This window comes from Carcharodon carcharias, chromosome 9 (assembly GCF_017639515.1).
Source record: "Carcharodon carcharias isolate sCarCar2 chromosome 9, sCarCar2.pri, whole genome shotgun sequence".
NCBI classification, from domain to species: Eukaryota; Metazoa; Chordata; class Chondrichthyes; order Lamniformes; family Lamnidae; genus Carcharodon; species Carcharodon carcharias.
In genome coordinates, this window is record NC_054475.1 from 4733980 (window position 1) to 4753286 (window position 19307).

Genomic DNA, 19307 nt, shown 5'->3' on the forward strand with positions numbered 1-19307 from the left:
TACCATACTTAATGTGTTTTGTTATAACCCAAATGCTCTTAATTACTTAACACTTAGTTTGAAGGTTGTCCTTAACTAAAAAGATTATATTTGAGGTAAACTGATCATGTGTACATTAATACTTACTTATCATACTGAATGATCGTATCTGAGGCCTCGTGACAATGGAATAGTTTGTTCAGAGAGAGTATAAATGTTACTGCTCAGGCCCCAAACTCTAGGTTCTGTAGAATCTCCAAACCAACCCAACTGGAAAGATGAAGTGGCTGCTCATCACCCTTGCTTGCATTCAGCTCTCTGAATGTCTGATCAGGTAGGAAATCAACACAAGACAAACGAGGAAATGAATAATATGTCAGCAGGGAACAGAAAATGTGATGACATTTGCAACTTATTTTATTTCTTTACAGAGTGCCCTTGTTTAAGGGCAAATCTGCCCGTGACGTTCTTCAGGAGAAAGGGTTGCTGGAAGACTTCCTGAAGAAACATCCATATGATCCCTGCTCAAAGTTTGAACAACCCTTAACTCTGGATACAAATGAACCAATGATTAACTACTTGGATGTAAGTAATCTCTCAGTTTACCAAACAAAAGAGAAAACTACATCTTAACTTACATTTATTGTAGCTTCCACCTGTAATTTATGTTATTCTCAGAGCCAGTTGCTGGTTAAGGGCAATAATTCAGTGGCACATAAACTGTGCGAGTAGACCTTGTGTTGTAGATATTTAACCTGCTATAGTTTACACGGCAATTGTCAATGGATGGGATTCAGCTGTTCTATCTGTTGTTGGGTGCCGCAATTCACTTGGACATATGTGGATTAAGTAATGAAATTTGGCATAGACTTGTTAAACAATAATCATGTTAAACTAATTTGATTATATTTTTTGATGAGGTAACAGTGCAGGTTGTTCAGGGTAATGAGTTTGATGTGGTGTGCGTGGACTTCCTAAAGGCATTTGATAAAATACTACATTAGAACGTGTCATCATAATTGAAGCCTATCGAATAGAAGGAACATTATAAGCATGGATATGAAGTTGGCTGAGCGACAGGTAAAAGAGAGTCCTGGTGAATGGTTGTTTTCCAGTCTGGAGGAAAGCATATGGTCGGATTCCCTGGAACCTGTATTAGCCCCACTGCTTTTCCTGATCTAGATCAATGACCTAGAGTTGGGTGAGGCCGGGCACAATTTCAACATTTGCAGGTGATACAAAGCTTGGAAGTATTGTGAACTGTGAGGTTGGCAGTGATAGATATCAAGAGGACATAGAGAGTTTGGTGGATTAGGAGAACACCTAGCAGCTAAAATTTAATGCAGAGAAGTGTGAAGTGAGACATTTTGGTATAAAGAACAAGGAGAGGCAATATAATGTAAAGAGTACAATTCTGAAGGGGATGTAGGTGAGAAATCTGGGTGTGTGTGTGCACAAATTGTTGAAAGTGACAGGGCAGGTTGGTTAAAAGGCATACAGGATCCTGGACTTCATAAATAGAGACATACTGATCATAAAAGCAAGGAATTTATGATGAACCAATCTACAAAATATTGATTCAACCTCAACTGGAGTCAAATTTCCAATTCTGAGCACCACATTATAGGGAGGATACAAAGGCATTAGAAAGGGTACAGAAAAAATTTACCAGATTGTTCCAGGAATGAGAAACTTCAGTTACTTGGATAGGTTGAAAAAACTGGGGCTGTTGTACTTGAAGAGAAGATTAAGAGTACGTTTGATAGAGGTTGTCAAAATCATTAGGAGAATGGTCAAGAACGAATGGTTACTGATTTAAGGTGACTGAGAAAAGAAACAATGATAACACAAGGAAGAAACATTTTTTACACAGCCAGTGGTTAGGATCTGGATCATTCTGATTAAAGGGGTGGAGGAGGCACATTCAACTGTAGCTTTGAATAGAAAATTGGATAATTATGGGAAGTGACAATATTTGCAGGCACAAGGGGATAATGTGAGAGGAGTAGACCTAGCCGAATTGCTATTGCAGAGCGCTAGTCAGAAATGACGGGTCAAATGGCCTCCATCTACACTGTAACCATTGTATGTTTCTATGAAAAACTAGTGATCACAACATTGAATCCTTTTGATCTGGATTTGAAACTTCTGATTCATTGTGAGAAATTACGTATTTTTTCTGTACACCTATAAACTGGCAGCAGCTTGCTAACCAATGCTGATGGTTACTGGGTTAATATTTTTAGGTACCTTTAATAAGCATGGCTTGTGTTGCTGGGTGGGTGTTTAACAATGCTATCAGTCTTGTTAGCATCAGTTGGAGTTGAGGTGTGACCTGAAGTTAAAAGCGAACATGAATGAAAGGTGCAACATCATCTTAGCCATGAAGTATATTATTCAGCATAATACATAGGAACAGATACATTGCTTATTCCCACTCATTACCTCTCTTGCATTTAAATAGCTACACTCTTCTACTTCTGCATCATGTGATTAGAATAAAGGAGTGATCGGAAGATTTACATTTTCTAATGGGTGTAGAGGAACCTGAACCTAATAACACAATGATATATTTCCAGTTGATATATTTTGGTCTTTTTCTTTTTGCTGACAGTTGTCATACTATGGAGCAATCAGCATTGGGAATCCACCACAGAGCTTCACCGTCATCTTTGACACTGGCTCATCCAATCTCTGGGTCCCATCAGTTTACTGTTCTGAAAAATCATGCAGTAAGTAAATATTACCCTGTTGTTAACATACTTCCCTTTGTGACTTGTCTTCATGTTAAGGTCAGTTGTGTAGCCGGGTTAGGAAGAGAGTCAAATTTCTAGAGCAGTCACAGTTGAACAGTCTGTTTTGTAAGATTGGATGAAACCCGAGAATTTTGCATGGTTACCTCTGGGCTTGGAGAGAAATTGAACAAAGTTTTGATTTCTTTGAGGCTTAAGCTGTAGTTCTTTGTCTCCCTCTGGATATGGATAAATCTTAGGCTGAAGTTACACTAAAAACTTAGCATTAGTATAAAATAATTTCCAGTTCACACTCCTGGATCGGATGGTTACTGGCAAAGAGAATGGACAGTGGAGATTTTGCGGCAACAAAGCAAATTGAAAACCTGGAAGAAATTAGAATAATGTTTTGAATCCTTAATGACATTTCAGGTCATGTAAAAACTAATCAACTTAAAAGTACACAACAAATGTACATTCTCCATAACGCTGTGTCATAGAGTCATGAATTCATTAATGCACAGAGGGGACAATCTAGCCGATCGGGTCCATGCCAGCTCACTGTAGAGCAACCCAGTCAGTGCTATTCCATGACTCTATCCACATAGCCCTGCTGGTTTATATTCCTCAAGTTCTCATCCAATTTCCCTTTGAAATCATTGATTATTTCTCCTTCCACCATCCTTGTAGGCAGCAAGTTCCAGGTCACTAACACCCACTGCTTAAAAAACTTCTTCCTGACATCCAACTGCATCTATTGCCCGAATCCTTAAATCTGCGCCCTTGGTCTTTAAATTATCAGCTAATGGGAACAGCGTTTCTTTCTCTACCTTATCTAAACCCATCATAAACTGATTATCTTCTGCACCTCTCTCAAATTTTCCCTCAATCACCTTTGTTCCAAGGAGAACGACCCTAGACTCTCCAACCTGACCTGGCAGCAAAAATCCCTCTCCCAGGGACCATTCTGGTGTCAAGTTAAATTTGATTAGGTTTAAGCTTATCCAATGGCTAGGCTAACAAGAGGGTCTCCCTTAGATTGGCATGAAGTATCTTCCTTTGTAGTTGTGCACATGGACTCACACATGTCCAACTCAGAGCTCCACCTCACACATGAACACAGCTTTCTGATCCTCCTCACATTCTCAGGACCTCATTCCAAGGAAAAAGGAACCAGTAATATACGTAAGAGGCTCAAGAAAATTGGGTGGGTGCTTGTTAAAAATAGAAACTTTTAAAAATGTGAGTAATTGATTCTTTTCTGGCACAGAAGTTTCTTGTTATATTAGACTAAATGGTGAAATGTTTTTTCATTAATTTCATGAAATGAATGTTCTGTTCCAGTGGTGCATAAAAGATTCAACCCCAGATTGTCATCAACATATCGTTCAAAACACCAGGGTGTATCTATCCAGTATGGTACAGGTGCCATGACAGGAATACTGGGATATGACACTGTCAGAGTAAGTAGATTGTAGCCCCTTCATCAAGTAAATTAAACTGCATAACAGTGATAATTGATGACTAAGCTAATATGTTCCAGATCAGGACACAAGATCTTGGCATCAGAAACAATGACTTTGATCAGTTGGAAGATGAACAGATACGTGGGTGTGTAATGATGATGTAGCAGAGAGTGTCTCAATGTTCAAGTTGAGGATTTGTAATAAAACTTGCCTGAAATTCTTTCCATTGGAACAGTAGATATTTGATGAAAATGCTCCCTTCATTCAGTTCAACTCTCGGCTTTATGTCTATTTGTGTTGAGCGTGTGATATGACATCTTTCAGTCGTCTACCTCATCTCAGTGGTAGCACTCTGAGTCAGAAGGTTGCGAGCTCAAACCCACTTGTACAGATAATCCAGATTGAGAGTGCCATACTGTTATAGGTAACCTTTGAAGTGGATGTAAACAACCACCATCTACTATTCAAAGAAGCTCATGTGGCAAATCCCCATTTCTTTTCCAAAATTTATCCATGAACCAGGATTGTTAAAAAAAAGTTTAATTGGTCATCTAACCCATTGGTGCTCCTGATTGGCTGCATGGCTGTGGGGAAAATATATTTGCTAAGTGCAATTTATGAAGAAGTTACAATTCACAGGATAACATTCTGCTTAATTTCTCATGAATAATCACTGGATTTTATTTTTCTAGATTTCAAACATTACTATCCATGGTCAGGAATTTGGTTTAAGTACATCTGAACCTGGTGGTTTCTTTTCCTATGTTAAATTTGATGGAATTCTGGGCATGGGCTTTCCATCTCTTGCAGCATCAGGAGCCACAACTGTATTTAGTAACATGATGTCTCAGAAACTGGTGGATGAGCCTCTCTTCTCTGTGTACCTAACAAGGTAAAAATCTTTTATGCACTTGTTGCTACATGTTATTTCCCTGAATGAAACAGGAACTGCTTATTTTGCTTTCACTCAAACAATCAGCTTGCCTTAGTTGTTAACGCTCTTGTCTTTGTGTCAATGCCATGGGCTCAAATCTAATGTAAAACTTGAGCACATTGTGAATGTCAATACTTTAGGGTGGCATTGTACTCCACACCTGAAGTACCATGTGCAGTTTTGGTCCCTGTATCCAAGGAAAGATATAGTTGCACTGGAGGCAGTAAATCAAAGGTTCAGTAGATTGGTCCCTGGGGTAAGAGGGTTAGGCAATGAAGAGATGTTCAGTAAATTAGGTTTATATTCTCTGGAGGTTGGAAGAATTAGAGGTGAGCCCAGTAGTGCTCAATTCCTCAACATTTGATTTTGTCTCTCTGTTCACTGCTCACTGTGTATGATTAATTAAGCCTGGCTCTGGTCACTTCAAGACAGAGAGAGAGAGGCAGAGACTGAACAGAGGCTGGCTGCTGCAAGCGTGGGAGCAGGCATTTTTAAAGCATTGTAAATAAATCTTATCCTGTGCAAGTAGAAAATGGTGTATCATCTCTGCAGATCCCCGAGGCATAAAATATAACAGTCTCATTGAAGCATACAAGGTTCTGAAGGGCCTTGACAGGGTGGAATCTGAGAGGTTATTTTCTGGCTGTGGAATTTAGAACAAAGGGGCATACAGTCAGGATAGGTGGTTGGGGCTGGCATGTTGAGAAACCTCTTCACTATCAGGACATTGTGAATCTTTGGCATTCTCTACCCCAGAGGTTTGTGGATGCTCCATCATTGAGTATACTTAAGGCTGAAATAGACAGATTTTTGGTCACTCATGTAATTGATGGATATGGGAAGTGGGCAGGAAACTGATGTCCATGGTATCTATTCACTGAGTTCACTCAGATTATTTGTGGGACACTGCTGTGTACAAACTGCCTGCCACGTTTATCTACACTGCAATGTTAAATGCACTTCAAATGTATTAGTTGGGTGAGAAGAATTTAAGGCCATTATCAGGATGTGAAAGGCTCAACATCAATGCAGGTGCTTTCTTTCAAAGTGATTTTGTTCCAAACCTTGAATTTGTCCTCTGCTGCTATCAACCCAATTCAGAATAGAACCAATAAACAGAGCCAGAATATATTTGGTATAATTCATTTAAACGGTATAGTTGTCCAATTTGAATTTATTATTTTGAATTTATTTTTAGTATTTATGCCAACATTGCAATCAATGTCTTTTAGTAGCTGATTTAGAAAGTTGTTGATTTTAGATACAATATCCAATAGGCAGTCACATTACTAAGTGCTACATCTAAACTGGAAATATATCAATCTCTGAGCTTTTCTTGAATTCTCTTTTGTTTTACAGACAGCAAGGTCAGTCCGGCAGTGAAATCCTATTTGGTGGGATTGATTCAAGTCACTACACAGGCCAAATTCACTGGGTTCCTGTCACTCGTGATGCCTACTGGCAAATCCTCATTGACAGGTAAGTGATTACCCATCTACAAGAGGAATAGATATTTTCTGCTTCTCTACTGAAGTCTGAGATAATGATTCTAACAAATTATATTGAAACAAACAAACTGAAAGGAAAGGAATAAAATACTTAGACTAATTTTAAGATCTCAGTTGAATCAGCGTTTATGGAAGATATAATGAATGTCTCAGTGAGCTAGGAAACTCAACTTACTATTAATTGTTCAATTTGTCTAATACTTGAGGCAGTTTTCAATCTTTGACGAACTCTTGATGCATTTTTCTCCTTCCAGAGTGACAATCAATGGTGAGGTTGTGGCCTGCAGTGGAGGTTGTCCTGCCATTGTTGATACTGGCACTTCTCTTCTTATTGGTCCCATGACACCCATTGACAATATCCAGCAGGGCATTGGAGCAACTCCAACTTACTATGGAATGGTAAATCCATGTTCCAACATTGGGCGTGGACGCGGAGTATCTGAGTGTGCATCAATGATTCATTCACAATGCAGCCTCTAAAAGATCATTTACACTATGACAAAATGATACACGCTACATTTGTAAAAAATCTTGCAAATTCTCATCCATAATTTGCTCTGTGGAAATTCCCTCAGCCTCTTGTGGGTGGGGGTGGGGATGGTATGTGGGAAGGGAGGGGTAGAGTGGGCGGGAGTGAGAGGACAGAGAGATGTTAAATTAAATTTCACAAATATGAGGCAACAATCACACTAGCATGGACATACTGCACCAGAGATATTGGAAATGCACCAATATTTGTAGCAAAATTAAGGTGAAGAGTCTTTTAATTTTGGAACCTTGTTATTCAAGGGGAAAATTTCCTGCAGAAATAGTGCACAGTATCAGAAGACAAAATGTGAAATCCATTATCCTGTTTCTTATTGTTTTGGCGTAGAGATGAACACTGATATTTAGAAATGTTTTGGTATGATGTTGCGATATGGAAATTAAGTCTATCCTGGGAATCACCAATCTTTCTCTTTAGCCATTTCCTGTTATCCAGCTTGTGTATTCCAATTTTACCTCATCTTTAGCTCAATATTGATTAATTAGGAATGGCATTGCACTATAAATGAGTTATTGTAAATCTTTATACTGACTCAATGACTGAATGCTGTTTCTATTTTCTTACAGTACAACATAAACTGTAACAATCTGCAGAACATGCCTGATGTGGTCTTCACAATCAATGGAGTGGACTTCCCTCTCCCCGCACAAGCTTACACGTTGCAGGTGTGTTATTGGACAGCAATGGGGTGCTAGAGTAAACTTTGAAATTTTAGAAGATTCAATAGGAATTTATTTTAATGTTAATTGTTCTCCTTTTCCTTACAGCAAACTTTTGACAACCTAAGAATCTGCTCCAGTGGATTTGGCGTTACCGGTGGAAACCTCTGGATCCTGGGAGATGTGTTCATTGGGGAATATTACTCCATTTTTGACAGTGGGAACAATCGTGTGGGTTTGGCTAAGGCTGTCTAATTTCTTCTTCTGTATTCTCATTAAAAGCACACCCTGATCTGCATTTTAAGCCATCACATGACCCTCCAGTGCAGCAGTTGTCACCTGGCTGCAGAGTGTAATAGAGGAAGTCATCATCTCTTGAATAACAATAAACAAATATATACAATTGGCAATTGGCTGTGGTTCGTGCTCAGCAGAACTCTGCACTAAATCACAGCTGAAAAACAAGGAAAATAGAAATAATAATTAAAGAAATGCCTTGTCACTGTGTGTTTTTATAGGAACAGACTAAGGACACTGGTTCTGGATTGGAAATGATAATGTTGATACAGTCTAATTATATTCCCTCTCTGATTGTGTAGCACTTTCACTCAGTTATCTTTTGGTTCTGACATTCAGCCGTGATATATTATTGGTGCAGTGATTCACTCCAGTGACGTACACATTTCTGCTGAATGTGGATGACCTCTGCAGTGAAACCTGATTTGAAGTAAATGTGATCCTAACATCACACAGCAGCCTTTTCTCTCCTTTTCTCTTCATTACAATCGTTCTTAAAATTGTTCAATAAAATATCAACATGCAACGCATACTCCCAGTTTTCCTGTTTCTTGTTCCATTTACTTCTGTGTGTGGTGGAGCCTGAATTCATTTCACATTTGAACTGTCTTGTGAGGTGATCCACTCATGTCACAATTTGCCAAACACAGGTAGGAATTTGTAGATCACATGAGAAGTGGTTGTTGAATAATATCCTCAGAAATTTGGACGTGGCCTGATGAAGTCTTGTTCTGGTTCTATTTACGTCTCAGAGTAATTCTAATACAAGATCCCATTGATTCAAGATGCTGGATATTATGGCATACACAAGAGCGTTTTGTGTACTTCTGGGCCCCACATTATAGGAAGGATGTGAAAACATTGGAGAGAGTGCAGAATAGGTTTACAAGAGTGTTTTCGGGGATGAGAAATTTCAGTTACAAAGATAGATCGGAGAGGATAGGGCTGTTCTCCTTGGAGGGAAGAAGGAGATTTGATGGAGATGTTCAAAATCATGAGGGGGCTGGACAGAGTGGATGGGGACAACCCATTCGTGCTTGTAAAAGGATCAGGAACGAGAGGGCACAATTTAAAGTGAATTTCAAAAGAAACAAATGTGACGTGAGAAACAGCATTTTTACGCAACAAGTGGGTCGGGTCTGGAATGCACTGCCTCCAAGTGTGGAGAAGGGAGGTTTAATCGAAGCATTCAAGAGGACATTTGATGATTATTTGAATAGAAACAATGTGCAGGGTTACGGGGAAAAGGCAGGGCAATGGCACTAGGTCATAATGCTCATTTGCAGAGCCACTGCAGACACGATGGGTGGAATGGCCTCCTTCTGTGCTGTTAAAATCCTGTGATTCTGTGATTTCCATTTCAGATTGAATTTCAGTGCACCCTGGTCTAGATATTCTAAAATGGTCGGCAATGTTTTTCAAGACTGAAAGAAGCAATCACACATATTTTCCAGTCAGCTGTAATGGGACAGCATTGTCCACGTCCTTAACAAAATTTAACCACATAGATTTGATCGGCTCTAGAACATAGATATCCTCTTTCCCAATGTCAGTTTCAATTTGGGACCTTTAACAGTGGATCTGTGGCATCCAGAGATAGGACAGGCAAAGGCAGGCTGATCACCCAATCTGATTGAAGAATTGTCACAGACAGCAATGCAGGAAGTAAAACATAGGGAATATAACTCATATTTAAATCAAAGTACAAAAAGCAATGTACAAATTGAGAGATGCTTATGGAGTTAAGGGAGAATCATAAGTATCAAAACTAAAACTTTAGAAATATTTTATTAAAAAGATGCAACTTCTAAATGTTCTCCTGAGGCAATGAGCTGCTTGCAAAATGTGTTTTTCCAAGGCCAGAGATGTTGTTGAATAAGAACATAAAACATTCGAGCAGGAGTAGCATCTTCAGCCCCTCAAGACTGCTCCACAATTCAATAAGATCATGGCTGATCTGTATGTGGCCTCAACTCCACTATCCTGCCTGCCTCACATAGCCTTTAACTGCCTTGTATATCAAAAACCTCTTTAGCTCAGCATTGAATATATTGAATGAGCCAGGCTGTGCTGCTCTCTGGGGAAGAGAATTCCAAAGATTAACGAGCCTCTGAGAGAAGAAATTCCTCCTCATCTCTGTCTTAAATGGGAGATGCCTTTTATTTGGAAACTGTGCTCCATAGTTGCAGATTCCCCATGACAGGAAACATCCTCTCAACATCTACCCTGTCAATCCCCCTCAGAATCTTATTATGTTACAATAAGATCACCTCTCATTCTTCTAAACTCCAATGAGTATAACCCTGTAAAGGCTGCAGCAATGCAGCCTGTCGCAAAGCAGCGTATCACTGACAACAACTTCCTGATTTACACGTTTAACTGTGCAGATGTGAATACCAGACGTTGCTGTCAGCTTGACACATTAATAATAGGAAGCACTGGCAGCATCACTGTTACTACTACTACAAATTCTGACCCAAGATGTGATGAAATTAAATGTATCAAATATCAGGAATGCACAGGTGCTCAGCATCTGAAAGACAAGTCGCTGTTAAAGTTTAGTTTCTTGAAGTATTCACTGGAAACGATAACTTCCAACGCAATAATCCAACTGTGTATATGGATCTCAACTTTAAAGAGATGGAAGCTTTCTACTGCCTTAAAGGCTTTAAAACAAAAGAGTCATGGACAGATTCCAGTGGTTTGGAAACATGCCAGCATAGTACCCACATTCAGCTGGTGAAGAATCTATTTTGGGAGAATGCAAATGGTTTTACATCAGTAACAGGCAAAACAATATAATAAGCTACCAGGAACAAACTTGAGAATTACCTGTACGGTATCCAAGTAAATCTTTGCCTCTGCATTTTCAGTGGTGAAAAATCCTGCTTACCTGCCTTTATCAAAGTACACGTATAATTTATTTCTTTTCCAAAAACTGGAAAAGTCCAACTGGTCGATTTAGCCTGGCCATGGAGTTGTGATGCCTTATGCCTCACGGTACAGACTCTCCCTATCCATCTGGAACCATGTAATCTCTGGGGAGAGGGAACAAATTAAATATAAACTCAGGAAATGAAAATTGAAAAATTCCTCTCTCACCGGTTTAACCAGGAACACACATTGATCTGGACTTGGATTACTTTTTAATACAAGGTGATCTCGAACCCAGCCCCAAACAGATGCAGCTCATTTGAAGCACCAAAGTGAATCAGCATTCACCACATGAGCATTAGGAGGGACATGGAAGGATTTATTATGGGCCCCACTCTTTCCCTAGTTATACTCTTCCCATTGATATACTTAAAGAATATCTTGGAATTTTCCCTACTTTTACCAGCCAGAGCTTTCTCATGTCCCCTCTTTGCTCTCCTAATTGCCTTCTTAAGCTCCACCCTGCATTTTCTGTACTCCACTAATGCCTCTGCTGATTTGCTTCCCTTGTACCTGCTAGAAGTCTCTCTTTTCCTTCTCATCGTAAACTGAATAACTTTGGACATCCATGGTGCTCTGGGTTTGTGACTCCATCTTATCACCCTAGAGGGAACGTGTTGAGCCTGTACCCTCCCCAGTTCCTTTTTGAACACCCCCCACTGCCCCTCTGTAGGTTCCCCACAAGTAGCTGTTCCCAGTCTACCTTGGCCAGATCCTGTCTTATTATACTAAAATCCATCTCCCCCAGTCCAAAACATTTTCTTGCAACTTGTCTATTTCTTTGTCCATAACAAACTTAAATTCTACCATGTTGTGGTCGCTATCACTAAATGCTCCCCCACCACCACCTCAGCCACCTATCCAGCTTCATTCCCCAGAATTAGGTCCAGCACTGCACCGTCCCTTGTTGGACCCTCTACATATTGACCTTAAAGTTCTCCTGTACACATTTCAAGAAATACACTTCATCCTTGCCCTTAACACTATGTCTATCCCAATTAATGTTGGGAAAGTTGAAATCACATAATATAATTACCTATTGTTATTGTTTTGACACACCTCCACAAATTGTGCACATATTTGCTCTTCAATTTTCCACTGACTATCTGGGAGTGTATAATAAACACATAATAATGTGGCTGCCCCCTTTTTAAATCGTCAGCTCTACCCACAAAGCTTCATTCGATGCCCCCTCCGAAATATCATCTCTCCTTTCTGCAGTAACTGTCTCCTTAACTAATAATGCAATGCCTCCTCCACTTTTACTCCCTCCCCTGACTCCCTTGAAGATTCTATATCCCGGAATGCTGAGCTGCCAATTCTGCCCCTCCCTCAACCACATCTCAGTGATGGCTACAATATCACAATTCCATGTGTCAATCCTCATCCTTAACTCATCCGTTTTACCTGTAGTACTCCTGGCATTAAAGTAGAGGCCATCCAGCCTTGCCTTACTCCCTTGAAACTTAATGCAGCTTTACTCCCTCTAACTTGATGGTTTTACTGTATTGTGATGTGTCCCTATTCTGCTAACATTCTGTGTCCCCTCCCCCTGCCGAATTAGTTTGAACTCCTCCCAACAGCACTAGCAAACCCGCCAGCAAGGATGTTAGTCCTGCTCTGGTTCAGATGTAGGCCGTCCCACTTCTACAAGTCCCACCTTCCCCAGAAATGGTGTCAGTGACCCAGGAATCTAAAACCCTCCGTCCTGCACCAACTCTTAAGCCACGTATTGATCTGCACTATTCTCCTATTTCTGAGCTCACTAGCACGTGGCTATTTAAGAAGGGTTGTAGAGATAAGCCAGGGAACTACAGGCCAGTGAGCCTCACAGCAGTGGTAGGGAAACTATCGGAGAAAATTCTGAAGGAGAGAATCTACATCCACTTGGAGAGGCCAAGTTTGATCAGGGTTAGTCAGCATGACTTTGTCAGAGGGAAGTCATGCCTAACAAATTTGATTGAATTTTTTGTGGAGGTTACCAGGAGTTTCGCTGAGAGTAGTACAGTTGATGTAGTTTATATAGATTTCAACAAACCTTTGACACGGTCCCACATGGGAGACTTATAAAGGAGGCAAAGGCACATGGGATACAGGGTAATTTGATAAGGTGGATTCAAAATTGGCTTAGTTGTAGGAGGCAGAGGGTGATGACAGAAGAATGATTTAGTGACTGGAAGCCAGGGATCTGTGCTCGGTTCCCTATTATTTGTCATTTATATAAACGACATAGATGACTATGTGTGGGGTAGGAATAGTAAGTTTGCGGTTGACACAAAGATTGGCCGGGTGGTTATTATAGAGATTGAGTGTCTTGGGCTACAGGAAGATATAGACGGGATGGTCAAATGGGTAGATAAGTGGCCGATGGTGTTTAACCCTGAAATGTGTGAGATGATACGCTTTGGAAGGAGTAATTTGACAAGGAAGTATTTAATGAACGGCATCACACTCGTCATGTGTGTCCATAGATCTCTGTAGGCGGAGGGGCATGTTTGTGAGGTGGCGAAAAAGGCATTTGGGACACTTGCCTTTATCAATCAAGCCATAATAACAAAATTGGGGAGGTTGTGTTGGAGTTGTACTGAACCTTGGTAAGGCCATAGCTGGAGTACTGTGTGCAGTTCTGGTTAGCACATTGTAGGAAGGATGTGATTGCACTGGAGGGGGTGCAGAGGAGATTCAGCAGGATGTTACCTGGGATGATACACTTAAGTTATGAAGAGACATTGGATAGACTTGGATTGTTTTCGTTGGAGCAGAGGAGACTGAGGGGGCGACCTGATCAAGGTGTACAAGATTATGAGGTGCATGGACAGGGTGGATAGGGAGCAGCTGTTCCCCTTACTTGAAGGGTCAGTCACAAGGGGACACAAGTTCAAGGTGAGGGGTAGGAGGTTTAGGGGTGGAGGTGAGGAAAAACCTTTTTACCCAGAGGATGGTAACAGTCTGGAATGCACTGCCTGGGAGGGTGGTGGATGCGGGTTGCCTCACATCCTTTAAAAATTACCTTGAGGAGCACTTGGCAGATCATAACATTCAAATCTATGGGCTACGTGCTGGAAAATGGGATGAGGAAGATAGATCAGGTGTTTCTCATGTGTCGATGCAGCCTCGATGGGCCAAAGGATCTCGTCGGCACTGTGATTCTGTGATTCTGTGAGTCTTGACTAATGATTTCAATGTCAGAGGGATCATATAGCAATGAACGTAAGAAATGTCACAAAGTGACAGAATGTAAGGCCTCTCTGTTGTTGCAAAATCATGTCATTGGCCAGAACCATAAGTCCCACACCACCAAATCCCAAATATGGCACTTCCCATTTTTTGCAGGGACAGGGGGTATTTTGTGCCTGCATGTTTTACAGAGGCAACTGGATTTAAGTCATTAACTGGACTCCACTGAAGTGATATTTTGGTAGCCTTGATGTGAAACCTCACTGCTGCAGAATGGACCTGGTAACATCGTACTTGAACTTTGGATTTGTTTGTATAGCCAGGGTACCTCTTTGGAGTGGTAAGGTACCCCTTTGGGTCTGGTCCCAAGAAACCTTTGGTGGAGGTCAGGTGCCCTTTGGAATTATTCAAAGGAGGCATAAATGTGCCTAAAAATGCATAAAGTCATTACTGACAACCTCACTGGAACTGTCAATAGATCTGTCAAAGGACCCTGTTAAAACTGTTAGGAACACCTGTCAGGGGGAGCTGTCAAAAGTGTCAAGGCATTGAAAGGTCATGCTCTTTACATCTTTGAAAAAATTGCTTGGTGTATTAAAAAATGATTGCTTGATATTTCATTCTGTCTGTTGACAAAAATCTGAGGGTTGTCATTACTGGATTAGTGCTTTCTGACTGATTACACAACCATTCATTATCATAGCAGAGTGCCTGCCAATTTCACAGTTTAATTGACAGCTACAAGTCATTCTGGACTCTTTGTTGTGGGACTATGAACTCCAAAGCTTATTGTCAAATGGAATTGTGTACAAGAATGAAATATTTGTTATAGTAACATAGAGAAACATAAAAACTAGGAGCATGAGTAGGTCATTCGGCACTTCAAGCCTGCTCCGCCATTCATTATGATCATGGCTGATTATCCAACTCAATATCCTGCTCCTGTCTTCTCCCCATACCCTTTGATCCCTTTCGCCCCAAGAGCTATATCTAAATCATTGAAAGCATACAATATTTTGGTCTCAACTACTTTCCGTGGTAACAAATTCCACAGGCTCACCATTCTCTGGGTGAAGAAATTTCTCCTCATCTAAGTCCTAATTGGCCTATTCCATGTCCTCAGACTGTGACCCCTGGTTCTGGACTCCCCCATCATTGGGAAAATCCTTCCTGCATTTATCCTGACTAGACCTGTTAGAATTTTATAGGTTTCTGTGACATCCCCCCTCATTCTTCTGAACTCCAGCAAATATAATCCTAATCAACTCAATTTCTAATCACGTGTTAGTCCGGCCATCCCAGGGGTAAACCTTTGATGCTCTCCTTCTATAGCACGTACATCCTTGCTCACTTAAGGAGACCAAAACGACACACAATATTCCAGGTGTGGTCTCACCAAGGCCCTGTACAATTGCAGCAAGACATCCCTGTTCCTGTACGCGAATCCTCTGGCTACGAAGGCCAACATACCATTTGCCCTCTTTACTGCCTGATGCACCTGCATGCTTACCTTCAGCGATAAAAACAAAAAAGTACAGATGCTGGAAATCGAAAACAAAAACAGAATTACCTGGAAAAACTCAGCAGGTCTGGCAGCATCGGCGGAGAAGAAAAGAGTTGATGTTTGGAGTCCTCTTGACCCTTCAACAGAACTAGGTGAATCCAAGGAAAGGGCTGAAATATAAGCTGGTTTAAGGTGGCGGGTGGGTGGTAGTTGGGGGGGAGGGGGAGGGGGTTGGGTGGGGGGAGAGAAGTGGAGAGGGGTGGTGTGGTTGTAGGGACAAGCAAGCAATGAGAGGAGCAGATCATCAAAAATGTCAAAGTCCAAAGAACAAAAGAACACAGAGTTGTTGAAGTTGGTGATATTATCTAAACGAATGAGCTAGTTAAGAATGGATGGTAGGGCACACAAGGTATAGCTCTACTGGGGGTGGGGGAAGCATAAATGATTTAAAAAATTTTTAAAATAATGGAAATAGGTGGGAAAAGAAAAATCTATATGAATTATTGGAAAAAACAAAACGAAGGGGGAAGAAACAGAAAGGGGTTGGGGATGGAGGAGGGAGTTCAAGACCTAAAGTTGTTGAATTCAATATTGAGTCTGGAAGGCAGTAAAGTGCCTAGTCGGAAGATGAGGTGCTGTTCCTCCAGTTTGCGTTGGGCTTCACTGGAACAATGCAGCAAGCCAAGGACAGACATGTGGGCAAGAGAGCAGAGTGGAGTGTTAAAATGGCAAGTGACAGGGAGGTTTGGGTCATTATTGCAGACAGACCGCAGGTGTTCTTCAAAGCAGTCGCCCAGTTTACGTTTGGTCTCTCCAATGTAGAGGAGACCACATTGGGAGCAACCAATACAGTAGACTAAGTTGGGGGAAATGCAAGTGAAATGCTGCTTCACTTGAAAGGAGTTTTTGGGCCCTTGGACGATGAGGAGAGAGGAAGTGAAGGGGCAGCTGTTACATCTTTTGCGTGGGAATGGGGTGGTGCCATATGTGGGGGTTAAGGAGTAGGGGGTGATGGAGGAGTGGACCAGGGTGTCCCGGAGGGAACGATCCCTACGGAATGCCGACAGTGGGCGTGAAGGGAAGATGTGCTTGGTGCTGACATCATGCTGGAGTTGGCGGAAATGGCGGTGGATGATCCTTTGAATGCGGATGCTGGTGGGGAGATAAGTGAGGACAAGGGGGGACCCTATCATGTTTCTGGGAGGGAGGTGAAGGCGTGAGGGCGGATGCGCTGGAGATGGGCCGGACAAGGTTGAGGGCTCTGTCAACGACAGTGGGTGGTAAACCTCGGTTAAGGAAGAGGGAGGACATGTCAGAGGAACAGTTTTTGCTGCATTGTTTGGATAAAGTGTAACTCATTATGATTTCAAATAACAAGAACAAATATTAAACAATGATCTTCTTTACACCACAAGGGGAGCCTGGCATTATACATACACCTGGCTCCTTGTAAACTTATGAAACTCTTTTCTTGTCAATGCACAGAGAGCTTCATTCATCTGATGTCTCACTATATTTTGCATCACTGTCTCACTGAAAGTCTGATCATTTAACTTGGGTAGACAAAATTGGTAAAATGCAGAACATATAAGTTACCCACATACGAAAGAAGCAGTTTTGGGAAGAACAGGTTCTCCTATCATGCCCGGCATTGAACTATTTCTCTGCCTTTGTTGGGTCAGTGCACACAATGGAAACGCACTGGAGCAAGAAATAGTAAGTTAAATATTATACGTTCCCAAAAGGGCAACAGGTTATCAAGCTGTTATCGGTCCAGAGATATGTGTAAAGGGAATTGGTCCTCCTGAGTGGAAAAATAAAGTCCCTAGACGTTTTTGGGCAAGGTGACCGATTGTACCCAAAGTTGATGTAACCAACGATATGATTCAGCAGGAAAACATAGGCAAAAGGCTGTCTCTGTTCACTTGCCACAGCCGAGCATGATGGGGATTGCCCAGAATTCTTCATTATGGCTTCAATTCCCAAAGATTATCAACAAATGTTGACTTTCTCTTCTATTGGCAATTGCTGAATTCACCCAAATGACCTTTCACGACCTGAGAATTTATAATGAATGCAAGTGGGCTGTTGGACACAATGATGGTTATCGCAGTTTGTAATCTTGCCTGTTTGCAATGTCCAGGGATACAACAATCCACAGAGTCCAGTGGATAATAAACAGGAGCAGGAAGCTTGGCTTTTTCTATTTCTTGGTCTGGAAAATGCTGGATTCAATTGCAATGCCGTGGAGGAACAAGTTAATACTCAAGCATGGGCCTAATTGCTTTGTACATATAGGCAGCAGCCAGTCGTACACAGGAAAATCCGACTTGCTACAACGGGATGGGAATGCAAGGATGGGGTGGTCAGTGACATGACCTAGCAATACATCCGAGGCATGAGTTCAAATCCTACCATGGGAGTTGCTGAATTTAAATTCAATTAATTAATAAACCTGGAACAAAGCACTTGTCTAATTAAAAATGATAATGCGACTTCTGTGCTACTGTGTAAAACCTACCTGAATTACTAATGCCCTTTATGGGTGGGAATCTGCCGTCCTTACTTGGTCTGGACTACATGTGACTCCAGCCGCACAGCAACATGGTTGACTCACAACTACCATCTGAGGCATTTCAGGCATCTGAAATGGCCTAACAAGCTGCTCAGTTCTATCATCCCACTACAGAAAAGTTGATAACGGGGTTCACCATCGCCTGCTCAAGGACAATTACGGGTGGGCAATAAATACTGGCCTTGCAGTAACACCCATACACCAAGAGGAAATTTAAAAAAAAACAGTAAATCTCTTTCGGTGGTGTTGGATGAGGGGATAAATATTGGATCGAACACTTGGTGAATCCATCTGGTCTTCCTTGATAAAGTTCACCTGAACTCGCAGAAGATCCATATTTTAACATGGCATAAAATGTGTAAGCCTAGGTGACATATTCAAGTCCCAGATCAGGGCTTTTAAAGCAGCACAACATAACTCTGAAGTGAAATTTCTACCCCAAAAGAGTACATTTCAAAATTTCAAATGCAAAACCTATCTTGTTGGAGTCAGATGATTTTTCTAAATCGACAGGGCACCACTGTTGCAACTGATGTTGTCAATTGAGCCTATTCAATGCAAGCATGATAAATTAGTACCCTCCAAGAAATTCAACATCAGAGGTTCTTCAACCTCCGTAGTGGCAAACCTTGATTTAATCGTACATGGGATGTGGGCGCCGCTGGCTAGGCCAACGTTTCTTGCCCATCCCTAATTACCCTTGAGAAGGTGGTGGTGAGCTGCCTTCTTGAACTGCTGTGGTGTAGGTACACCTACAGTGCTCTTAGGGATGGAATTCCAGGAGTTTGATCCAGCAACAGTGAAGGAACAGCGATATATATCCAAGTCAGGATGATGAGTGGCTTGGAGGGGAAATTCCAGTTTGTGGTGCTCCCATGTATCTGCTGCCCTTGTCTTTATGATGGTAGATTTAATGCTTTTGGAAGGTGCTGTCTAAGGAGCCTTGGTGAGTTCCTTGCGGATGGAACACACAGCTGCTAGTGTGCATCGGTGGT

The 19307-nt window shown here is 41.4% G+C and overlaps 1 protein-coding gene across 1 annotated transcript; it reads left to right on the forward strand.

Moving 5' to 3' along the window:
• Window positions 1-257: 257 nt before the first annotated feature.
• LOC121282136 (pepsin A-like) lies at window positions 258-8621 on the forward strand. Its single transcript, XM_041195640.1, has 9 exons — window positions 258-306; window positions 401-564; window positions 2594-2711; window positions 4056-4174; window positions 4870-5069; window positions 6471-6590; window positions 6874-7018; window positions 7733-7854; window positions 7954-8621. Exons 1-9 carry the CDS (start codon window positions 258-260, stop codon window positions 8078-8080), a joined length of 1164 nt encoding a protein of 387 aa, XP_041051574.1. The 3' UTR covers window positions 8081-8621.
• Window positions 8622-19307: the final 10686 nt, after the last annotated feature.